This window comes from Carassius auratus, chromosome 26 (genome assembly GCF_003368295.1).
Source record: "Carassius auratus strain Wakin chromosome 26, ASM336829v1, whole genome shotgun sequence".
In the NCBI taxonomy this organism is placed as follows: Eukaryota; Metazoa; Chordata; class Actinopteri; order Cypriniformes; family Cyprinidae; genus Carassius; species Carassius auratus.
This window is the reverse complement of record NC_039268.1, coordinates 10,808,745-10,833,324: the sequence shown is the minus strand read 5'-3', so window position 1 is coordinate 10,833,324 and position 24,580 is coordinate 10,808,745. Positions and strand designations below refer to the sequence as shown.

The 24,580-nt window shown below is 36.0% G+C and overlaps 1 protein-coding gene across 7 annotated transcripts; it reads right to left on the bottom strand.

The window, feature by feature from the left end:
* Positions 1 to 1,291: 1,291 nt before the first annotated feature.
* Positions 1,292 to 22,267, bottom strand: LOC113044311 (ETS-related transcription factor Elf-2-like). 7 transcript variants are annotated; one of them, XM_026204192.1, is made up of 10 exons: positions 16,789 to 16,927; positions 16,540 to 16,705; positions 13,564 to 13,684; positions 11,440 to 11,632; positions 4,810 to 4,920; positions 4,496 to 4,696; positions 4,287 to 4,367; positions 3,558 to 3,747; positions 3,062 to 3,418; positions 1,292 to 2,982 (listed from the first exon to the last, which is right to left on the bottom strand). In XM_026204192.1, exons 3-10 carry the CDS (start codon positions 13,636 to 13,638, stop codon positions 2,319 to 2,321), a joined length of 1,872 nt encoding a protein of 623 aa, XP_026059977.1. In that variant the 5' UTR covers positions 13,639 to 13,684; positions 16,540 to 16,705; positions 16,789 to 16,927; the 3' UTR covers positions 1,292 to 2,318. The 7 variants fall into 7 exon arrangements, with proteins under 7 accessions (XP_026059977.1, XP_026059976.1, XP_026059975.1 ...); XM_026204191.1 differs by lacking the exons at positions 16,540 to 16,705; positions 16,789 to 16,927 and adding an exon at positions 22,019 to 22,267; XM_026204190.1 differs by having other exon boundaries at positions 16,540 to 16,927.
* Between the last annotated feature and the right edge of the window lie 2,313 nt (positions 22,268 to 24,580).

Below are 24,580 nucleotides of genomic sequence, written 5' to 3'. Positions count from 1 at the left end.
CCAGAAGCAAAGAATCGCAGTGCAACCATTATCTGCAGTATCACAGGAAGTGGAGAGGACCTTTTTGTTTTTCGCTGCAAATTATCTCTCAGAATATGTGCCAGATACATTACTGGGTTTCTCGGCAGCCTATTAAGTCTAAGCAGAGCAAGATCAGGAAGGGTGAGAGGATCTGCTCGATCTCCGAGGCCTTTCTAGCTCTCCCTATCTATTGGCAACCCACAGTACTTCCATCTGAAAGACAGACATCTAATTAACCAAGTATGCTAATTTATATATTATGTTAGTTTATATAAGTAAATATTTAATAGTTACAATTTACAATATTTTTTTTAAAGTTTAATATTTGAAAAAAGCTAAAATTTCATAAAATATTACCCTTTGGGGATTTATGACTAGTTGGCAGTTATCTTAACTTTAAGAAATTTTAAATTATATAATTTTTTTCCCCTAGTTTGTATTTCCTAGGATAAAAAAGTGAGCTGTAATTCAACAAAAGCCATATTTTTCAGAAATTTGCATAGGATTGTTGCATTTTAGCACCTATAATAAAATATTCTTAATCTTGCCGTCTAACTTTAAACAATAAAAATAAGATTAATGAATCATCTTGGTCAGTCTAGCTCTTAAAACGGTCTTATGCAACCAGCCCCAGAACTTTAAAAAAAAATGGTTGCGAAGCAGCCGTTAGCCTCCACTTATTGTAAAATGAATATATGAATGTCTGCACATAAACCATTAAATAGTTTTCAAAGAATAATGGTTTAGTCGAAAACTACTGGTAATTCCCACTTGGTTTTTACTCTAGTTTCGATTAGAATAAGTCACATTCAGTCTGGCGGTTGCAAGCAGTCTGTCTAGCAGTAAATGTTTAAATATTTCAATGCATCTTAAGTTTCAAGTTTCAGTTTAATTTACATAGCACGTATAAAACAGCCACATGGCTGACCAAAGTGCTGTACAAAGATAAAAATCAGCACAGCTAATTAATTAAAATAGGGTCTCGCCCCAATAAAAATAATGTAAAAAAAAAAGTATAAATCCATAGAAGTCTAATCAAAAACCATAATAGAAAAATAATTGTAAGCCAAAAAAAAAAAGAGATTTTAAGAAGAGCCAGTCTAATCTCTAAAGGATCTCCTAATCTCAATCCCCTCTACGTTTGAGTCTGGATTGTGATTCTGATCACTGGATCTTAAACGTCTGAAGTTCAATCATTAAATAGTGACCCAAGACACAACAGACAAAACAGCTTTGGAACCGACTCAGATCAAAAACAACACCACTCAAATTCAGGAATACTTTTTGTATTGGAGTAAAATCTACTCGAGTACACTTTGAAACAAGAGTACAACAAAATAGAATATGCTTCAAATGTTGAATATACAAACTAGATTATTCTGAACACAAACATCTTGTTCTCCCTCTTTAAGGACTAATAAAAACAAAGGAAAAATGCGCAACAAATGTGCTTGAAGTGAGGATGCATGCTGATGATTGACCTTTTAAAAAAAAAAAAAGGAATTGGCATCATTCCAGAATTTGGATCCAGATGTACTTACACCTAATCAGTATGGTATTTTTTTTTACCTGTATGATTGAAATGAGAATGCAAAAATGCTTTGCAGTTTGTTTGCCAATAATACTGTGCTTGGTACAATGTGTGAGGGAAACAAACCAAAAAAAAAACCACATTGAACAAAACATGAGCATAACACAAAAGTTTGACTTATCAGAATAACGACAAAAACAAAACTGTTCTAAGGCTGCATTGTTTATAAATTCAGTAAACTGTATATTTCATATATACAAAGTCCATTTCTTCCCTTACTCGAAGTGGGAGATTCGATTCAGCAGTGTGCGCTCACAGTGATCGTCAAAAGAAACTGCTGGTTTTGCCTTGCAATTTAAATGTTACAGAAAAAAGAAAAAAAACTTTATACAAGTTATAAAAAGTTGAATTTATCCTCCCTCAAAGGTACACATACTTCAGCTTCTCACCCCTTAGTGTTCTGCTTAGCTGTCATTAGTGTCAAAGTTAGATTAAAAAAAAGAAATGTAGTGTCCTTTACATTGGTCCCTTTAACAACTCATAATTGAAATGATGGACATCAAGATTTAATCCACACGATGAGACACTTGTGGTCTTTTCCTGTTTTTTTTTTTTTTTTTTTTTCATATAAAAAGAAACGCAATTTAACTCTGAAACTGTACAATTCAATAAATCTGCAGTTTGTACTCCCAGTATGTGATTGAATGGTATCTGAGGAATACAAGTTAATTTATTATTGTTCATTCCTGACAGAAGGCATCACTCTTCAGCTCTCTGCTTCAGACCGTGCATTTGAACTTTCCTCAATCCCCACTGCTGCTGCTTGCTGCGTGGGATTGTTCAGCTCTGGCTGTTCTGCCAAAGTGCTATCCGGTTTCGATACTGCGCTTTTCGCTTTTGGAGAAAGCTGGCTCTGTTGAATCTGGATCTGAACTGGAACTGACGCCGGAGTAGATGCCGTCTGAACGGAGATTGGGACTTGAGTTTGTGTCTGGATTGAAACAGGGACCTGTGTCTTCGCCCGGGCTGGACTGTGCTGGGCTGGAACTGCCAATCGGACCACCTGCGCCCCCGGCGCCACAGACATGGGTGCAAGGGCTCGGACAGCGAGGGGGGCACCCATCAGATTGATGCCCGTTGGGGTGCCCGGTTTGCCCTGTAGCTGGCACTGCGTGAGCTGGCTTGCGGGGATGGTGATTATCTTGGCGAGCTGGACCGTGATCTTGTCACCATTCTCAGCTGTGGCAGGAACCATCGTTGGCATGGTCTGGATTAGGACTTTGGGTGCGTTTGTACCGGTTGCTGAGCCGGTGTTGGTGGGCGCTGTAGTGAAGAGAGAAGAGTTCGCTGACTGCACGGCCACCGTGGAGATCTTCTGTCCCAAGGAGTTTGTCATTACGACCGGCACTTGCATAGCAACCCGCACAGTCCTGGACACAAGATTGTGTTTTAAAACATAACAGTTGAAAAATCTTTTTTTTTTTTATACACAAATTTAAGACTGGTTACCTGGGTGCATTGGGGATAATGGTGGCATGAGACTGCTGTGATGGATCAGTTGACGCAGAGACCGTTACAATGCGCTGAACAGGAGTTGCAGTGAGCGCAGCTTTAGCTTTTGGGGAACCCGGATGGACCAAAGTCCTACCGCCCCCTCTCAAGATAGCAGGGGTTTTGGAGAGGTCAGTTGCCAAAAGAGTGTCAGATGAGGGAGGAACACGATCGTAGGTCTTCTCTCCAATTACATCACCACCAGGGTCGCACTTATCGTCATCGATGACGACAATGTCTTTAGGCATTTCCTTAAACTGGTACACCAACCTCTGACCCTCTACTTTAGCCAAGATGCCTCTCTGATAATAATACCTGAGGGAGAAACAAAGACAAATACAACATTAGATCGGATGGTTGTAATTATGGATACCAACTGCGACTGGTCAATATGGCATTGGAAAACGTGTTGGAAAAAGTCATCTTCTGGTGTTTGCACACACAAGCTCCTCACCTGAGAGCTCTGCCCATGGTTTCATAGTTCATGTCTGGTTTGTTCTTGTGTTTGCCCCAGAGCTTTGACACAGCTTTGGAGTCCACCAGTTTGAAGATGCCCTTCTCCCTCTGTGTCCACTTAATGTATCTGGGACAGGTGTTCTTATCCTGCAGCAGGTCCAACAGGAACTCCCACAGGTATGTGCTTCCTGCAAGAAAACAGAAATATCTCTGAAGTTCAACATAAACGTTCAACTGTTTAATACTTTCCAATAAACAGCCACTGACACTCTAGCAAAACACAACAGATGTAAAAACTGAATATAATAGGTTCCATTTAAAAATACTGCAATGGATGTCACAAATCCTGTTAAGAAGATATCAAAATATTTTCATTAAATAATAACAATTATAAATACAATGATGTTTATTATTTTACATACACACACACACACATATATATATTATTTTTTTATTATTTATTTTTTTTATCAATAGTGTAATAATTAAAATTATACATTTTTATTGTACATTATTAATTACACATTTATTGCTCTATAAAATACTGATTATCCAAATTACCCAGAACTGAGTATAATGAATACTTATGATGTATACAATATACAACAAAAATACATCAAGGTATGCGAAAAAATTTGGATTACATTACAGTTCCTTTTTGATTTTGCAGATAAATATAACCCAGATGTTTCCTCACCAACTGATTAAGCAGAAATGTGAGACATACCTTTGCCTTCTCTAGATTTCTTCTTGATGCCCAGGTCTGGAGATCCGTTTGAAATGTGATGGGGTTTGGGTTTACGCCCAGCTGAAAAGATTAAACAAACGACAGTTAAAAGTTAATTAAATAAACATATAAATAAATATAAATGAAGTTAGCCAAATATATTCACAGACATCCAATTTAACTAAAAAAAAAAAGAATCTGAATATTGCCTTTGCCAGTGTTCATGTTCTCACATTTCCTTCTTTTGTTGTGTTCTGTCTCCAGCATCTCAGGCTCCTGGAGAACAGTAACCACCTCCATGGGCTCCGAGTCCTCTGTGCTGACCTCCACCACGGTCTCGGTCAGCACGTCAGGACGCATGGCAGCATGCAGGAACTCCGAAGTGTTGACACACGGAGGCACAAAAACCTCTACACAACAGGAAAACAAAATGTTGGAAATCATGTTTTTCCCATGGTGTGGTTATCTAAAACAGTGCCTTGTTTTGTGATGTGAAAGCTAGAAGAGAGAGAGCAGTGCTCACCTGGGCTCCGGTCCCCTCGCAAGCTGGAGGGAGAGTCCATGTGTAGAAGAGCTTCAGCGGCCTCAATGGTTTTGTCAGAGCATTGTACAGAGCCATGAACTGATGCTTCCACTGCAACAGACAATACACACACACACACACAAAAACGTCAAAGACAAAACTACAGTAAAAACAGTAACGGAGTGAACTATTATTACACTGTAAAATAAACGTTTTCAACTTTAAAGTACTTTAATATGTAATTTATTTCTCTCAAGGAAAAGTTTAATTTTCAGAAAAAAGTAGCCTTATAGATTTATAAATATATTAAGTGTTACTCTTGAACAATTGATTGCATAATTGCCAAATAAAAGTAGATTTTTTTTTTTCATCTTCCCAACCTACACTTTTGAACAGTAGTGTAATTATTAAATGCCCCATGCACTGGACTGCTGGTACACAAGCAACCCGTTTCAAATGTAATATCTGTACACTTAACTGACAATAGAGGGTGCTAGTGGGTTAAAACGTGCATTTCTGGTTACTCAATATCATAAAAAAAATAATAAAACCCCAAATTGAATGATATGTTTAAGCATCGATGACGAGAAAACTGGTCTAGCAATGGCTATAAATCAAAAACCAAAAGTCTATCAAATAGATTCATTTTTTTTTTTTACTCTTCTAAAACCTTTATGGTTGAACACGTTATTTAAGTGACATCCATTTGGTATGGAGACTAAATCAAGTGTGTGATTGACACTTTAATATTGTACTTAAAAGCTTTAAAACATTACTACAGATAACACACTTTGTCACTCATGTCAACTTTTTGACTTTTGATTATTTGCAGTGACAATGCAATTTGAGCACTCTAGCAAGGATTTACTAAATATAACCAACACTAATGGTTATGACATAACAACATTATAAGTAAATCCCAAAAGGACCTATTAAAACAAAAGTGCAACCTCTGAACTATAGCCTTCTGCCTTTGCACCTGAATAGATCCAGGGGTGTCATACCTGCAGTCAATCTACTCAAAGCCCAATCTGTGTGCTCTGAAACAGTTTGGATAAAAGCATCTGCTAACTGACAAGTCACTTCCTTGGATGCACTTATTTAGAAACAGGTGCGGAGAGGCTGATCTCAGACAAGCAGTTCATGCATATATAGGACAGAACCTCCTGCCTTGATGACGTTAACATCCAGAGCCACTAGCACCTGTGCCAGTCTATCCAAACCGTCACTCAACTCCCATTACAACCTGAGCCTGTCCATGTTTGGCTATGTGTGTCTGTTGCTGCACACGGGGGTGGGGGGGGGCTATCTTTAGGCAGTAGCAGTCATAAACACATACACACAGTGTCCTCTAGAACGGGTGACCCAGCATGCATTTACTTCCTGTATTCAGACAGCTGTGCCCTTGGAGACAGGACACAAATCAGAGTGTAGATATTACAACAAAAATCTTATGGTGTACATGATTACACTGCAGAATTAACATGCTCTGCATATGACCTGCTTTCAACCAATTACTATAGAACAGAAATAAATAAATTATAACATTTGTTTTGAACCACAAGTGTTATATCCTTCAGTCCTCGTAGATATACATTTAAAATAATACTTTCTTCAGAAGTATGTTTTCTTATCCAAGAATGAACTTAATAAAAAACGTTCACAAAACACTACAACAGCTGCTGTATATCTAATCACGTCGTTGTTGCTGTTCATATAATAAGAAATACATTATTATTAGCAATAATTCAGCAAATCGTAAACAACCAGTACAGAGGAGTTAATATTGTGGTACTATTTTTTTGTCACTTAAAATAGCGGTCCACTAGAAAGTAGTGCTTTCCCTCCTCACTTCCGTGTTTACAGTCGTCAGATCTTTCCCTCCAGTTCTTTCTGAAGACGCTCTCCGAGCTTCCTGCCACTCAATCCCCGCCCCGAATCTGATTGGCCTCTTCTTTGGTCAACGCCCCAATAAAAAGGCAAGGCGATTGGTCAGGTGTAGGATTTCGAACGCAACGCCAAAACTATTGGACAACAAGCGCTGTCACTCAAAATGTAGACAACCCAGTGGAATAACAATGCTTCCGCCATCAAATTAGCTCTAAAATCTAAACATTCACAGAAAAAAGTGTCACTCGACACTTTTACAGCAACACATTACATATCATAAAAGACAAAGTGACGTTTAAAGGAATAATTAAGCGATAAACGTTGCTCACTGAGCTTAGCATTCAGCGCTGAAATGTGCAGAAAGCAGTGCGACCACGTTTAGATAACGGGACATCTGCGACATGAAGCAAACATGGATTTTATTACTCAAACTCATTGTTTTCGTCATGCACCTTAATATTATTAATAAATAAAACGGCGGTTATAATGTAGTTGCGCCGCGTGTGTTTTTTTTTCATCCGCTATGCCACATTTCCTTTGACGATGAGGTATCAAAATAAACCAATCGTTGAACGTAATGCTCTCAGAAGCTATTTTATTAAATATAAAATGCACTCAATATATAAACTAAAATTGTATTTCTAGTAAGCTGTATTTCAGAGTTAAAAATAAAACTCGGTGTCCTTCCGACTCCAGACAGCGTGGCAAAGACGCTGGAAAGACAACATCTCTCCCACTTCCTGGTTTCAGAGCCGCGCACCACCTCCAGAGAAATCCGTTATTCTAACACGGTCCACATTTAAACAGCCCTCAGCGCCGTGCAAACTCAACACTGTGCACGCTACTCACGCACAGCACAACACACACGCCTTCACGCTACTTTTCAGCACTCCAAGCAAGCAGATAAGAAAATTAGGCAACGCCATGCAGGTTGCCAACCAAGGTGATCACTTCCTGAAATGCCCTCCATTACTTTACAGCACAACTTCGCGGACCTCCGCGATGCGACGCGAGCAGCGCCTCAAACAAAGCCACGCTGGCGAGGATGAGCAAGCACTTTAGTCGTTTTACCTGCTCGGATAAGCAGATCGAGCTGGTTAGCTGGTCCATCATGCAGCGACGTCGCCATGTTTCGTCCAGAGGTGCAGAATTCACATTCACTCGCATCGAAAGCGTTTAGAGACGCACGACTCACGAATCGCTCCGCCTCCACAGGAAATCTCCACAAACTCAACAGCGCGCACATATCCTTCCGCGCCGAACTCGGGAAATTCTCCCCGCGCTGTTCGTTACGTTTGATGAACGTCAAGAGCATTTACAAAAAAAAAAAAAAAAAAAATATGTTAAATCTTTTCAAAATAACAGTTAAAGTGACGCACAGGAGTATTTCAAAGCACGGGAAATCTAAAATTATCTACAAAGTGAATTTATTGAAGATAACTTCAGATGTTTTACTGTCAAGAGGGATTTTCTGTATAAAATATTGCTAAACATCTTTTAAAACCTTCGATTGTAAGGTATCTAAAACATCTAATCTTTTAAGCACTTTAAACTATGATCTCGCTCTATATAGATAAGGTGAAAATGTATATATCATGTATATACACGATAACTAAGAATTGATAGCACTGAAAGCACTGTAAGTCACTTTGGATAAAAGCGTCTGCTAAGTGCATAAATTTAATTTAATTTGATTTAATTTTAAAATTTATTCTAATTTTATAATAAATATATATATTATATATATCTATATATATCTATATATATCTATATATATCTATATATATCTATATATATATATATGCGTCGTATTTGGTATTTCATTCTTATCTATTCTGTATAAGCATCTTCATATTAAACATCTTTGTTTTATCCTTGCAATTTTGTAACGGGTATCTAATAATCTAAAATATTTATGGACGAATAATAAGGGGGCGGGGCATTATGATGTCACGTAACACTTGTGAGTATTACGTATAAGTTACTTCAGTACTGACATTTTAAGTACTGTGATTATTGTTATAATACTTCCAAAAAGTATTATAATACGAATGACTATATTCTGCGCAACACTTCAAAGAGTGCCCACAAGAGGGCAGTAGAGATTTATCACAGGACAGGACCTTGGCTAATCTACCCCATTTATATTCTCTCATCCTCATGTTGCTCCTAACCATTAATTACTTTCTTACTTTATAGGAACACATGAAATAAAAAAAAAAAATAAAAAAAAAACTGTCCCCATTTACTTCCGTTGTTTGTTTTTTTGTTTGTTTCTGCTATATAATGAAAGGAGTGTTTTTTTTTTTTTTTTTTATTCAATAACAGTGCAATTTTTATTAGGGGTGTAACGGTTCACAAAATTCACGGTTCGGTTCGATACGATTCACTGGTGTCACGGTTCGGTTCGGTACGTTTTAGATACAGCAAAAAGAAAAAATTGGCAGATAAATTTCCTTGATTTGAAAAAAACTAAATTATTTATTAAAACTAACAAAGTTTCTTTTTTGTTTTTTTTTAATTGAACAATGATGGAGCCATTCTTTACCCATCTTCTGTGGTGTTTTCTTAGCATTATACTGTATAAAACAAAAACAGCTCCTTAAAAAAAAAAAAAAAGTTATATTGTTGTAGTAGTTATGAACAAATACAAAGATGTAACTTTTTATGTGGAACTCTATAACTCTTTATATTGAGTGTGTTTTTACTCAACTCGTTCTCCTTAGGGCTTATGTTTTTTGTAACAAAGGAGGAATTACGGTCTGGCTGAAATGGGCTCGTGAAGGAATATTGTAACGGGGCTCAATTACATTAAGCATGTTCTTAAAACCTGCGTTTTCCACTACAGAGTAAGGCACTCGCTCACTCAGTACGCGCTGAAGGCTCGTTGCAAAATGACTAAAGGGTCTTTCACACAGGACTCGGTAGTATGCGCGGCGCTGGACCCTGGGCTCAGCATTGCCCTTCAGATACAACGCGATTTTCTGCTGCACTATGCCAAGAGCAAAGTAGGTGGAGTTTTTAAAACTGTCCGTGCATACGTTCTACTTATTACAGTTCTTCTATCTAATAACGTGCAGGCCTGTTAATTGTATCGTACTGCTCAGGAAATTCCGAACCAGTACAGTACTAGTCCATTTTGATTTCCGTGCTTGTTTGGATGCCCCGATCGATTGGTAAAGTGCACCCAAACACCAGACCTGTTGGTTATTGGAGGATCTTCTATTTCTGGTCTGTTAAACGCACTGGCCACAGCGTACTAAGCATGAACTGCGCGTACTGAGTGAGCGAGCGCCTGACTGAGTAGCCTAACATAAACATATAAGTTGGTGTTTTTTTTCCTTCTTCTTCAGGGGTGTCAGGGGCGTTGCCTGTTACGTCGTTTGGGTTATTGGTCTACCTTGTTGAACACATAACATTATATTTCACTTTTTTTTCCCCAAATATAATTAATTAGTCCAACGAACCGTTCGGTACATAATGCATACCGCGTACCGAACCGAAAGCCTCGTACCGAACGGTTCAATACGAATACGCGTATCGTTACACTCCTAATTTTTATTGGAAATTGGTTGTAAAAATAGTGTAGCCCTGTTTTTGGCTGATAGTAACTGTAACTCAAACAAGAAAGCTATCTTTGGTTGATTTTCTAGCAGAATCATGCTTATGTGGTTATCTTCTGAAATTATGTATCACTAAACAGCCCATGAATCCTAGCCCATAGGGACGGTGTTCTATATACAACGTATAATAACAAATAGTCTGCATTCACCAAAATAAACAGGGTACGTAACTATAACTGAGACATAAGAAAGCAATGTGCAACTATTATAGTCTACTCTCTCCCTGTAGTATAAAAATACCATAAGGTATTTTCATTGGGCGATTGAGGTTTACAAATACATAATTCTGGTTACAAGTCATGTTCACAAACAGTGGCTTCATAAAGACTCCCTGCTAACAGCAACTACTGGAAATCATAGGGTTCCAAATATTTTTTAACATGAAATCATGAACAGAGAGCATTTTGTATATCTAATAAATGAAATCTACATATAATCTACATAAATCTACATATCTAATAAATGAAATGTGTCAATAATTGGAATGCATCTAAAAAAAACAAGTTCTTTATAAAGTCATGTGATCAGGCAAGGACATAAAAAGAACCCTCAAATAATATGAGTATACAATACTACTACCAATAAAAAATAATAATAAATGATTAAAATATTTTATTCTAGTATGATTCAAATGATAAACCAATAGATACATTAATATTGCAAAATAAAAAAACAAGTATTTAATACAGTAATAATAATAATTTAATTTTACAACAGAACAACAGTTAAATTACATTACTATTACTAATTCCTTTCCAACGTTATGCCACAGAGCTTATACTTGAAAATAAGTGCAGGGTGTCTATAAGCAACCAAAACTCACAGCACATGCAGTGAGGAGTTTGTATGGAACACTAAAAACACTAATTAATGTGCTTCTTGCATGGAAATGAACAAACTGCAGTGATTCACTCTTAAACATGCAGTGCATTTATATTCATTTAATTAAATCACAGTCTTTCAAATTTTCCGACTAAGCCAATGAGGTAGTGTAACAGAGCATTTGTTTAGTGTGCTTTCATTAAATACTGTGTATATGTCTCCATGATGTCTCCAAGTTGAGTGAATATCAGCTGAGAAAGACAGAACAGTAGTAATGTGGTAATGGTGTTCTCACCTGTCTCCAACACTTCAGTCTCCACCTCCTGCTCCTCAGCTACTCCCTGCATCAGGTAGGTCTCATCATCGTACACCAGCAGCTGAGCGGCGAAGCCCTGCTCCAACCGCGCACTGGGCACCGGCTCCACGATCACCGCAGGGTACTCCGCCTCTCTCTCCATCTCGCCTTCAACCTCATACACACCCTCCTCCTAGACAGAGAACAGAGGTTTCACTTCCTAAACATTCATTCTAAAATAAATCAATGTAAAATTTTAAGAGTTGCTGTAAAGTTTAACAACACTAAAATGAACACTTTGGACAATTCTACAAAACACTAAAGGGACTTGCGCTATAAACATAACTATAATACTAACTCTATTAATAGGGCTGGGTATCAATTCAAATGTTCCAGATTGATTTGATTTCGATTCACAAGCTCTCAAATCGATTTGAATTTCGATTCTTGATTTGATTTACTGTACTCGATTCAACTCGATGAATATAGATTTAATACAAATACTTTATTTATAAAAAAAGAGCAGTGAACATAAGTTTGCAATTGGGTAATTAATAAAAAGAAATGAAGAGCCACAAACCTGTATATTAAACTTTTATTTTAGGTACACTTGGGTACATTAAAACAGAATCCATCTCTAATTTTCAAATGCATACAATTATGTTAAATAAATACAATACAATTTTGATGCAAGATGAAAAATGCTTTTTCTCTTGTCCACAACACTATCGTCGTCGTCTAGCTTGCGAAATCTAAAATGCTTCCATACCTCTGACTTTTTATGTGAAGGTGTCATCTACGTCGACAAAGCACCGGAAACTGCCATTTTAAGCACTGAATGCATGAACGACAGGTTCGCCTCTCGCTCCTTGGTCACATCGCACAATGCAACTTGTAATTAGATTAACGTTAATCTTACGTTCAAAGTTTGCGGAAATAAATATGAAAAAAAAAAAAAGATGATTTGAGAATCGATTTTGAATTGACCACATTTAAAAAAAAGGATTAATGAAAATTTACCCAGCCCTATATATTAACATCCACACCAGTGGACTATAACAGTCTGTTTATTATAACCATATGTTGCAGATTGGCTTTCAGTGTTTTAATGGTTAACCAGCTGAAAAAAAATCTTTCTGAAAGTGATTCCAATTACATTCTTCCTGTGTCATTATCTTTAAAACTGGTGTATATTTCCTGGGTTAGGAAGATTATTGAAGCCTTATAATTATTAGTAATTTACTAATTAATAGTAATGAGCTATTTTTACTATTGGCATCACATGATCCACTTTGCAGCTTATTCTGTCCCAAACTGCCTACTTTTACCGGAAAAGGTGTTCTGACCAACATGTAAAATGACGACAATACAAATAACTATTTTCTTTTTTTATGAGACGTATGCTATCAGAGTTCATTTAACTCCGTTAGCAACCATCGCTGTTGTTGTTCTTAACTTAAGGTAATTTTCAGTAACTGAAATAAAGGGGAAATAATATGAAAAATAAAAATTACAAGAAACACGTAAAATACTTGTATTGAACAAATCATCCATGCAATTTACGGAAAAAAGTTTATCTTCATAACCTTTAATCAAAATCTGAAAATTTGCTTCCACATTAAGTTAACTTTAAACTTTACATTAAAGTTAAAATTACGTTAAAATCAGTCATCTGTTTTCTCATTCAATATTCTGTTTAAAATGCATCACAATACTGAATTAAAGTTGGTAACAACTTTGGGTTCACCCAGATTTAAAAAGCATAATCTGATTTAGCTTAATGTTGAATAAATTGGTACATTGACAAACATTTCAACAACTTATCTGTAATCCAAAAAAGGAGCACTCTAACACTTAGCATCAGACTTTACGGTTCCGCCTCACTGATGTAAACCATATATAAAATGGTAAACACTTTCTTGATCTGGCAAGCTCTATTCTGATTGGCTGATCTTCAGTAAGTTCCTGCCAGACTAAACTACAAAGTCAACAAACATCAGGCCAGAAGAAGGAAGGAAGGAAAGAACTATGTGGATGTTCCATTCTTATGCGAAACCAACAGCAAAGTAATACAAAGGTATACATTTGCTAAAAAATATTTATTTTTAGTGGTAAAACTCTTACCATTAAATGGTCGTCCACTGCTGTGACATACTCCACCACCGCTCCTCCGCTGTCTACAAGCACCACAGACGTCATGACTCATACCCCACACTCTGCTGACCCCCTGAGGCAAACTCCAGGACTGCAGTCACATAGCAGGATACGAGACAAAAGACAAAAGTGAAAAAATAAATAAAATAAAAGATGAATAGCACTGCAAAAAACCTACATCTCAATCTCAAGCTTTCATGAATCTCATGTGCAGAGCCAAAGCAACCTGCTCTCCTGTTTTGTCAGTGTGGTTAGACAGGAAACTCACTCTTGCTAAAGGAACAGAACACCAAAACAGGAAGCCAGCCTGTGAAACACTGAGGCCATGGCAACAGCCAACATACTTTGGTTTGTGAAGCTGAAGTGACAACTACTGCAGCTGCAAAAAAAAAAAAAAAAAAAAAACTAGCAGATTAAGTCTCTCTCAATTCATCTTCTTAAAAAGAAAGAATGGGAGGGGAACAAGAAGCATCAGGGCGACAGTCTAGCCGCTAAATTATTGAGTGACTGCAACCACACTCCAGACAGCTAAAGTGACACAGCTATACACTAATTCAGTGGTAACATGGACATGCTCAAACCACTGAAACGAAAGCTGTAAATGTGAATGGAAATCATTCCTTAGGTTAAATATATATATATATATATATATATATATATATATATATATATATATATATATATATATATATATATATATATATATATCTTTTTTAAAAGATAGATGCAATTATGCATAAACTGTAAGGTATACTGGACACTAACAGTGATAACGATTTTTCCCCCTTTTGTATTACAAGATTTCACATGAATTCTGCTGTTTCTCAAAGTGTTTTAGTTGTCGTATGTTTGTTTAAAAAAAAATGTTAAGAGCTTAAATGTTAGTCAAATAATGCCAACTGAGGAAAAATCAACTGTAATAACTTAGAAAAAAAAACATATGCATCCAATCAGAGAATAATTGTAAAATTGAATTATCCAAAATAGTTTTTTGCCAAGATATTTAAATTCATCACCATATACAACCTGTGTGCTATATAGTATAAGTTGTGCCCCAAACGACAGAAGATAATATGCACTTAAACTGTACCATGTACTATCACATGACATTTGAATGGCTAGTTTGTGTCAAAATCTGATATCCTGTTCCTTTCCTCTATGTAATTAAAGCTGCAACAATAAATTGCATGAAGTGCAATTCAACACAATTGAGATATCTTTTAACCTGTTAACCTTCACCCGTCCACTCTGTGGGACGCCTACCTTTACTTCACTATATCACAGTTAAATCTAATCTAATCTTGACAAACTATATATCGTTGGAAAGGTCTAAGAATCCTAAATATATATTTTACCAATGTTCCTTGCTAAAAATTATGTAGGAAAAGTAATTGATTAATTTATGACAAGAGTGCAACCTCAAAATTCTAAATTATAACTGGAGTTTTGACCTTTGTTTAAAAAAAAAAAGACTAAAAATGTAAGTTTGAATCGTGCACTACAAAGTCAATGTTCAAAAATGTGAGTGACAGTTAAGGGGTTAAATGTTATGGCAGTTTAATACCTACAAAAACAGCTTGTTAGGACTACAACAAGTTACTTCCTAGGTTTGTGACATCAGATATAACCCGCCCCAGAACATGATGCAACAAAGGGGGCAAGGCCATGTAGTGATGCTTTAGAGAGGAGGTAGAGCTGTTACCATGCAGTCAAAACTAGGGGTGCACAAAAATCTATTCATCTATGAATCATGTTTCTGACTTCTAATGATTTTAACGGATTCACAAGTTTATTCCAATTATACACTTTATGCAGCGAGATTTATTTTTTAATGAGCCAAAAAGAATACACGTCACACCTCTGTTTATCAATTTGCACTGGCTACCAATAGCTGCTCGTATAAAATTCAAGGCATTGATGTTTGCCTACAAAACTACCACTGGCTCTGCATCCATTTACCTAAATTTGTTACTTCAGACTTATGTGCCCTCAAGAAGCTTGCGTTCTGCAAGTGAATGTCGCTCGATTGTGCCATCGCAAAGAAGCACAAAGTCACTTTTATGGACTTTTAAATTAAATGTTCCCTCGGCTTAAAACCGGGCGCCAACCTCCCGCTCTCTCTTGTGAAGCCAACAAGGAAGTGACTAAAACTGTAATTCATCAACTGGCCACTTGAGGCTGGCTGCAGAAGAGAGTCAATCCCATGGACTCCCAATGTTAAAATATCCAACATTACAGCAGAAAAAAACATGTTTACAGCCTGGTGCAAAAAAAATATTTTGGTCTATATAGCTAATTTGGCCCTTCATGACAACTGTGAGGGGGGAGATATTTTTTTTTATAACTCATCTGTTTCAATTATATTAAGCCTTAAAGTTTTGCATAATAAAAGGGCGTGGCCACTTGAGTGACAGGTGGATTGACGTTGCTGACACTGCCACAGCATGTATTTGCTGTTCATACTAGGTCATAATTAATGAGACATTTACTGGAAAACATCCTCATGGCAGCACGGATGTTCATTTTTTCTGTCATTAAGAGAAAGAGTAAATGAAGATGCCATAGCAACAGACACTAAAGATTGTTAAAGTGCTCTAATAAATTCCCTGCCAAATTGCCACAGCAACGCAATCACAAAGTGCCGGGACATACAGGGGTGTGGCAAATGTGTGACACACACACACACACACACACACACACACACTTCCTTACAGATGCATCTGGATCATGTTATCCCCAAATCAGAAAATGACAAGTTTCAGCTTCCCCATTAGAGCTTTCTCCATATATATATATATTATATATATATATAAAAATTCATCATCACTTTCTGGCTAAATAACTTCATAAGTGTACTATTACTTGAAGGGTATATTTTAATTCAGCACGAACTATGTTATTAGATAGCATTAAGGAAATTCAAGCAGCAATTCATCTGTTTCCAACCTATTATTCCTGGTGCAGCGGTGGAATTCCAAAGTGTTCCCCTTTCATTCCGAGACGTATTCCAAATCCAGAGGAAACCTTCTTGGTCCACTTCAGCCATTGCTTCTTGTCCTTCCAAAATCTTCACATTCCAACAAACTGACTCCACAGAAGACAGCCACCTTCCCTGCAGCACCATCAGGGAAACGGTGAGTAAGGACCGAATGAGAGAACTGCATGCAGTCTGCACCGTAGAGTTGTTGCACTCACTGCTTTCATTTCCTGTTTTGTCGTCCACACCTGTTTCTCTACGTCTTCCTTCTGGCTCTGTATCTATCCCTTCTCAGTCTTTTTTTATCATGCTCACATCTCAAGGGTGAGGCAGCGTTTGTAAGTTCGACTCAGCATTCTGTGAGGCAGGATCACATGGTCAGAGCTTACAGAACAGGCATCACATGACCAGGGCACAACGCTGCTTTTGTGTCCTCAACAGACCCTCCAGTGATGCAACGTCCCACCTTTAGAAGCACACACACACACACACACGCAACAGATGCCAAAATTCAGCCTCCACCCAACAGCCCTACAGATGCAACAAATTATCCCTCAATGAGAATCTACTGGCCTGAGCTTTGTCAAAACACGTACCCTAACTGACAAAAACCCACTTCTGTTTTTACTAGATTCAGTTCTGTTGCCGCCTTCTCCAACAGACTTCAACAGAAATAGCTATTATATATATATATATATATATATATATATATATATATGGCTTTCTTTCATGGAACACATATGGACAAATTTTAAAGAATATTTATGCTGCTCTTAACTATAAAAATACAAGCATACAGTGACAAAGGATTTTCAAGCTTTACAAAAGTATGACTTGTGAACTGCATGTATATTCAAAGCATTTTTGTGAGCAATACAAATTATAGTTGATTTATTTCAGAAGTATCTTGTTCTCGGCATTATAAATAGTCATTAAAATATTGAATTATTTTGCTGTTATTAAAGAACACAGCATTACATAGATCAACCATTTAAATAATGTAAAATATAAAGATTGCCTATCTAACATCTCGTACTGTAAACTTGTTATTTAGTAACAAAGTATTGATCTAGTATCTCAACGGAAGTTGTTTGTTATTCAAGATATAAGCCATAATTTTCAAAGTTCACATGCAGGGTGCATATTTTACATTGCCCCATTGTGATTGGTTGTGAGATGCATGTAGCAAATGTAAATCACAGTGGACATAACATATAAAGTTTCTTCTTAATTTAAGAATGGCTAATGAATTAACAACTGAAGCATGTTGATGGGCGTGCTCCTGCTCTCACTCTGGTGGGTGCGTGTGTGCACGCTCTTCCTGGACAAGTGCCCATACAAGGAATTCCACCCTTTACGACCATTTGAGGTCCATCCTCAAAAAAAAAAAAAACTTTTTGGAAACTTGTACAAATCCTGAAGGAGTGCCCTTGGCACAAAAATAATCCATGATCCAACTAGATTTTTGAGACTTTGCTCATGTTTAGCATGAGAACCCAACTCTTTAGCATTGTAAATAAGTCAGAATTCAGATTTTCAATGCATGAAATAGTAGGGATGCACGATATTGGATTTTGGCCGATATTCGATATGCCGATATTTTCTAAATAATTTTGGCCGATGCCGATACCGATATCGATATATATACAAATATATACTGATATATTTACAAATATATACTGATATATTTAAACTTTAATTTTACTGAAGAGAAATCCATGTATCTCTTCTGTACTGATTCTACCATAAATTTATTATTTTACAAATGTAGACAGACATTCACATCTGAAAAACAGGTCAATTATTTCACTTGGAGAATATCGGTTTGGCTCATCGGCAGAAATATTCATATCGGCCGATACCGATAATGGCCATTTTAAGCTTTTATCGGCCGATACCGATGTTGTGCCGATATTATCGTGCATCCCTATGAAATAGCATTAGACAGAATTTCTACTGTTGAATTAACCTAAGGAATGAATTAAATGTTCACTAAAACTAGCAACAGACTGCTCCTAGGACATTTATATATCAGTTTTACAAAAATGGTTCCTTTTTGTATATAAATAATGAGTCAGAGTCACACAAAAGTGCAGATGGCAACCAGGGGAAACTTTGCATGAGTCAGTGGTATTTCAGCCAAACACAGACCAAATGTTGTCTGACCTTGTGCAAAATTGGTTCATAAAGCAGACAAATTGTCTTGCATTCAAACGCAGGAATGGTCACATTGCCTCCCACAGTCCACCACAGCAGTGCACAGAATGCTTTGCAGTCACGAGTTAGTGAACAAACTACAGTAATAATACAAAGTATTCACCCCTTGGACTTTTTCATGTTTTACATCACAGTGGGGTTAATTAGTCTGATCATCTGATTAATCAAAACATTATAATGTCACCTGACAATAGATAAAATAATAACGTGAAGATATCCCTTGAAGTACATTTAAATCAATAATTAAGAAACAGAACAAGCATGACACAGTGTTATAACTATCTGACCATGCTAATGCTAAGGCTTTGCGTTTAATAATTCCAATTCCAAAGATCACCGAACCACACCTTACTTCTTTATCTCGGCGCATCAGAAAAAAACATGGAATCCCAGTTTGATCCAGTTATAATTAAGTCAACATGAAATCCATCCACCATAAAATCATGTGAAAAAATCTATTTTAGTCATTTATGAGTTTATTATTCAAGTTGCTTCCATGACAACGTGATTTGTAATCTGCTGTGCCTATTTGTATACAAACATCATCCTATGATAAAGTCCAACTCACTTTAGTGGAGCACTGAGATGTGGACTGCAGGAAAATAAACAAATACAATTCAATGAAAGAATGAACATAAACTCACCCTACTCATGAGGATACAATCTAAACCCTGCAACATCTGAATATGAGACTAATCCATCTCACACACACACACACACACACACACACACACACACCTTTACACTCCACCCTCAATGAATTAATCTCTGCAGCCTTTGACCTGTCCATGCATGCGCATTTGTCTAAAAAAAAACCAACACTTTTCACAGCTTTAAGAATATTAATTATCATACTGTGATATGGAAGCATACAGGTTGGAGATGTATTTCCTAATGGAGTGAAGAAATCTATTCAAGGACCTGCACCCTTCACAGACCTTATTGGTTGAAATCAGCAACTGCTGGTTAGATCAAAGTCTGCTGTTGTTGACTTCAGAACTTCCCTCCACTTTCACTAGTGTAAATCAGGGGGTTTCAGTCTTTTAAATACCTATAATATCATGATCCTTGTGCGAGCGACATCCATCCAAAAATCTAAAAGGCATCTATATACTTTCTTGTATACAGATACTGTAATTTTTTTTCAATTAATTATTTAGTTTTTATTAAGTTGCATTATTACTTTTTACTATTCATCACAGAACTGTATTTATTCATTCATTTACTCATCTATTTACATTTTTATATTTACTCAATGTATTTGAAAAGGGTCATATGATGCCGCTTTAAAGATCATTATTTTATGTAGCTGGTGTAACAGAATTTGTTGACATGCTTTAATGTTCAAAAAACACATTATTTTTCAAATACTGTACATTATTGTAGGTCCTCTATTCCCCGTCTCTCTCAAACACAAAGTTTTCTACAAAGTCCCTCCTTCTGACAAGCGCAGTCTGCTCTGATTGGCCAACTGACCCAGTGCATTGTGATGCAGACAGTTGATAATGTCTTTAGATTAACCATCAGTTCAAGGCTGAAAGGGGAACAGAGTCATGTGACAGACAAAGTGATGAAGCTCATTTGTGTTTGCAGTACACAAGCCACGGATGGTTAAGACAGCTGACTCTGACACTGTGTTACTCTCTTTCTCTCTCTCTTTAGTGCACACACACACACACACACACACGCACGCACACAACACAAAACTCTGCATTTGAACATTAGCTAAACATACTAACAGTAGCTAATTCAAAAGCACCAGATTGTCATAGCAAAGTCAGAATTGCCTCCTCTCCTGGGGTCAACACAAAATGCGTTGCTGTTCTGTAAGTAATCTTAAAGATTCCTAAATGCATTTACTTTTGGAAGGCCAAATAAAGTGATTTTGCCTAGAAATCCACAGCATCTCCCTGACATGTCTGCTTCAACACTAACTGAGGTTACTGAAACCACGCCGCCTTTCTTCGTGTGAACATTTGGGCGGCATTACTCAAATATTTCCACATAGTGACGTAGAGATGTGGGGGCGTGTTTAAATGAGGCGTTTTAGGAAGGCATAGCAGGGTATTAACTTTGATAAAGAATTTCTCTTTGGATTTGAGACTTCAGTCTTTGCAAACTTTACAGACCTCCTTTATACACCAAGAGCTTGTAACGCCCCAAAGAGAAAAAAAATTAAATTGCATCATATGAACCCTTTAATCCAATGCTTATTCATTTATTTTAATGTAATATTTTATTTTTACATCATTGTTTTCTATTCATCACTTTTCTGAATTGGCTTATTCATCTTTATACTCATCTATTTAAATCTATTTGTTTTATAATTCAATAATTTTCTTACTCCTTTATTATATAACCTACTGATTTTCAGTATTTATTCCTTTTTTAACACTTGTTCGTAAACATTTCTATTGACCCCCAGCATTCTTTTGCAGACCCCTGGGTTTAAAAACCCCAGTCTAAATGTAGAGATCAGTGGCCTAGATAGACTACCATCATGTCTTGTCAAGGGAATTGAACACTATGAAAAAAGTCTGTGGAATGTTTACAACACAAAACAATGTCAAGTTTAAGATCTTTTGTGCACTTGACTGTAACACTATAACATGCCCTGACATTTACCACAAAAGTGTGTGTAAAATCACTGTTTACACCACTTACTACAACAAAGCCATGATCCTGCTGTACTCTCTCCAAATAAGTGGGCGTTACAATATAAACGCTTGAGGAAATACCACACACCAATGTTATCACTTTTCCTTAAAAGTAAATCATTTAAAGTTTTCCTGTGCTCTTTAAAGAGAGAACAGCTTCTTTTAATGCAACAGTACAAAACCAGAGATGCATTTCAAAGCTAAAATGTCATATTCACATAAGCGATTTGAATTTTTAAACATTTTACTTCCAGAAAATCTCATTCTCCATAGGAAAAGATGAGAACAGCGAATCGTAAATGCTTGTAGTTGTCAACTCTCTGCTAGCATTTAGCTTAGCCAGACAGCAAATACGACAGAGGAGCTCACAACACAACAAATATTGACGCTTCTAAACGTATACACGATAAAAGCATGTGTCTACATATTGAAGTTACTCTGTACTGTAAAGTGAAACTAAAAAGCACCATAAAGTGCCTCATTAGCTTCGTCAGACAGAGCTAGGCTAATATAACCGCATAGTCCCTGCTAATGCTTTATCGGAGTATGGAATACCTAAAAGTAGATTTCTTACCTTGAAAAGACGGTTTTCCAAATGAAACCCACACTCTGTGCTTGTTTGATTTACACAGACATGAGAAACATTCAAAGTTTGGTGGCTGTGGCGGGTGAGAGTCCGTCACACTGTGGCTAAGCGCTAACACACCTGATCATCACACACACAACACACACTGAACTACACTGACTGATGGACGGGCCGCGAACACAAGACCACTGGTCCCTTACAGTGACCGAGCCGAGAGGACATGGAGGGGCTATGTTTGCAGACAGAAGATCATGATGTAGGACAGGTAACGGAGGGGGGAGGGGGGAGAGAGAGAAAGAGAAAGAGAAAGAGAGAGAGAGAGAGAGAGAGAGAGATTCACTATTGAATAATACTAATTAACTACTTATTCACTACTAAACACCATACTATTCTATTGTTATTTGTTATTGTTATGTCGTATTTTTTTAATTGAAATTGAAAACGGCCTAGAGACATAGTCACAATTACAAAAATACATTATATATATATATTCACAGTTTTTTTTTTTTTTTTTGTTGGTATAACTAGAATTCTAAAACGCGAGTGATGATTTTGTGAGTGCAAAAGTCAAACAAAACAAAATTATTATTATTTTTTTTCAAAACTATAACAATGGATATTTGGACGAGACTGGGAAAACGGAAGTTAAAGTGTAAAGTAGGCTTACTGAGAATTAAAAAAGGCACAGACTGCCATAGCAATAATGCTTCAAAAGAAATAATTCCTAATTTTCACATGTAGAAAATATATGGATAGGTGGTCTTGTTTGATATATGCTGCACCATACCGAATATAATGTTAAAATAAATTAAATAATTAAGCCATTCTTTAACCAAAGATAAGTTCAGGACTGATGCCATACATTGTTACAATTCCGTAACCATATTAATATTCACGTTCTCATTTTATTGCACAAATAATGCCTTTCTTTTTGTGTTTTTTTTTTTTTTTTTTTTTTTGTATACGGTAGCGCCCTCTGCTGTTTGACTTCTGGCGTAATTACATACTTTGATATACTGTTAACTCCTATGAAAACAACGTCGAACACAGGTTATTTTATGAAGAAAATAAAGTTTTATTGGTAACAGGTTTCAAAAATGATTAAATTCTGAATCTACTATGAGATGTACAAAATCTGAAAACTAATTTGCAGTGGATTTTAGTCAGTTAAACTATAATGTAGGGTGCATTATGTGAAACAACACGTTTATTGTTTCACTGATAGCCATAATAACTATGATATAGCTTTAAATTACGTTTTCGACAGCAACTTTTTGACAGCTTAATGGTTGTATAATCAGATTTGTTAATTGGATTATAAAAATGTTAATAAAAACTGCACAAAACTAAGCTTGTTTGTTAATGCATTAACTAATGCATAAAATAACTAAATTAATGTTGATATTTACAAACAACAACAAAATATCTGTATTTGTTGTTGTTGATTGGTTTCATAGTGATTTTCACAGGGAGACGGGGCCTATCCAAAAGGATTTGTTTTAATACAATTGAAACCTTGCCAAGGCAAGTGGCCTGTTATTTTACATATTAGCTTTTTTACTGGTTTCATCTTTAATAAAATAACAGAAAAATAAAATAACAGAATCAGGTTATACGCCATGCAGAGAAGAAGCACACAGCAAGTAATACTAAAATTCTAGAATGAATGTTCTACTTGTATTTTGACTACTTGTTGTGCCCAGACTGCTTGTGAATTAGTAACAAAAACAATTTTGAAATTCAGATATTTAATGAGTTTAATGTAAATACAATCTTTCTGTTAATAATAACTTCACAAATGTTGTGGCTTGCCAAGAACTGGTGAGAGCATATAGTGAAGATTCATTTCAGTGCTAACACACACACGCACACACACACGCACACACACACACACACACACATATACATATATATATATATATACATATATATATATATATATATATATATATATATATACACATATATATATATATATATATATATATATATATATATATATATATATATATATATATATACACATATATACACACACTAACACACTAATTCAGTTGGTCTAATTTCTAAAATAGTTCATGCAATTCTTGAAACAAAATAATTAACTTTTTTTTTACACACATATTTCAGCAATACTCAATAGTTTAATCATGTTCTCAGGCAGAAAACACAATCACATAATAAATTAACTCAAGCCTAACATTCCCTCTCTCTCTCTCTCTCTTTCTCTGTGTGTGTGTTTGTGTGTGTCATTATGAAATACTATTTAAAATTGTGCTTTGACAGTTCAGCTAAATAATTAATCAATTACAGATAAAGTATAATCCCAGTGAGATAATTCTTAAAGGTTATGAAAGGTAAATTTATTCTACAACACATGTATTTAATTGACCATCTATTAATGTACATCATAATAGCAACCCTTTTAATTAATTGAATACAATAAACTTAATTAGCCATATATATATATATATATATATATATATATATATATATATATATATATATATATATATATATATATATTATAAGATTTCAAAAATGTACACA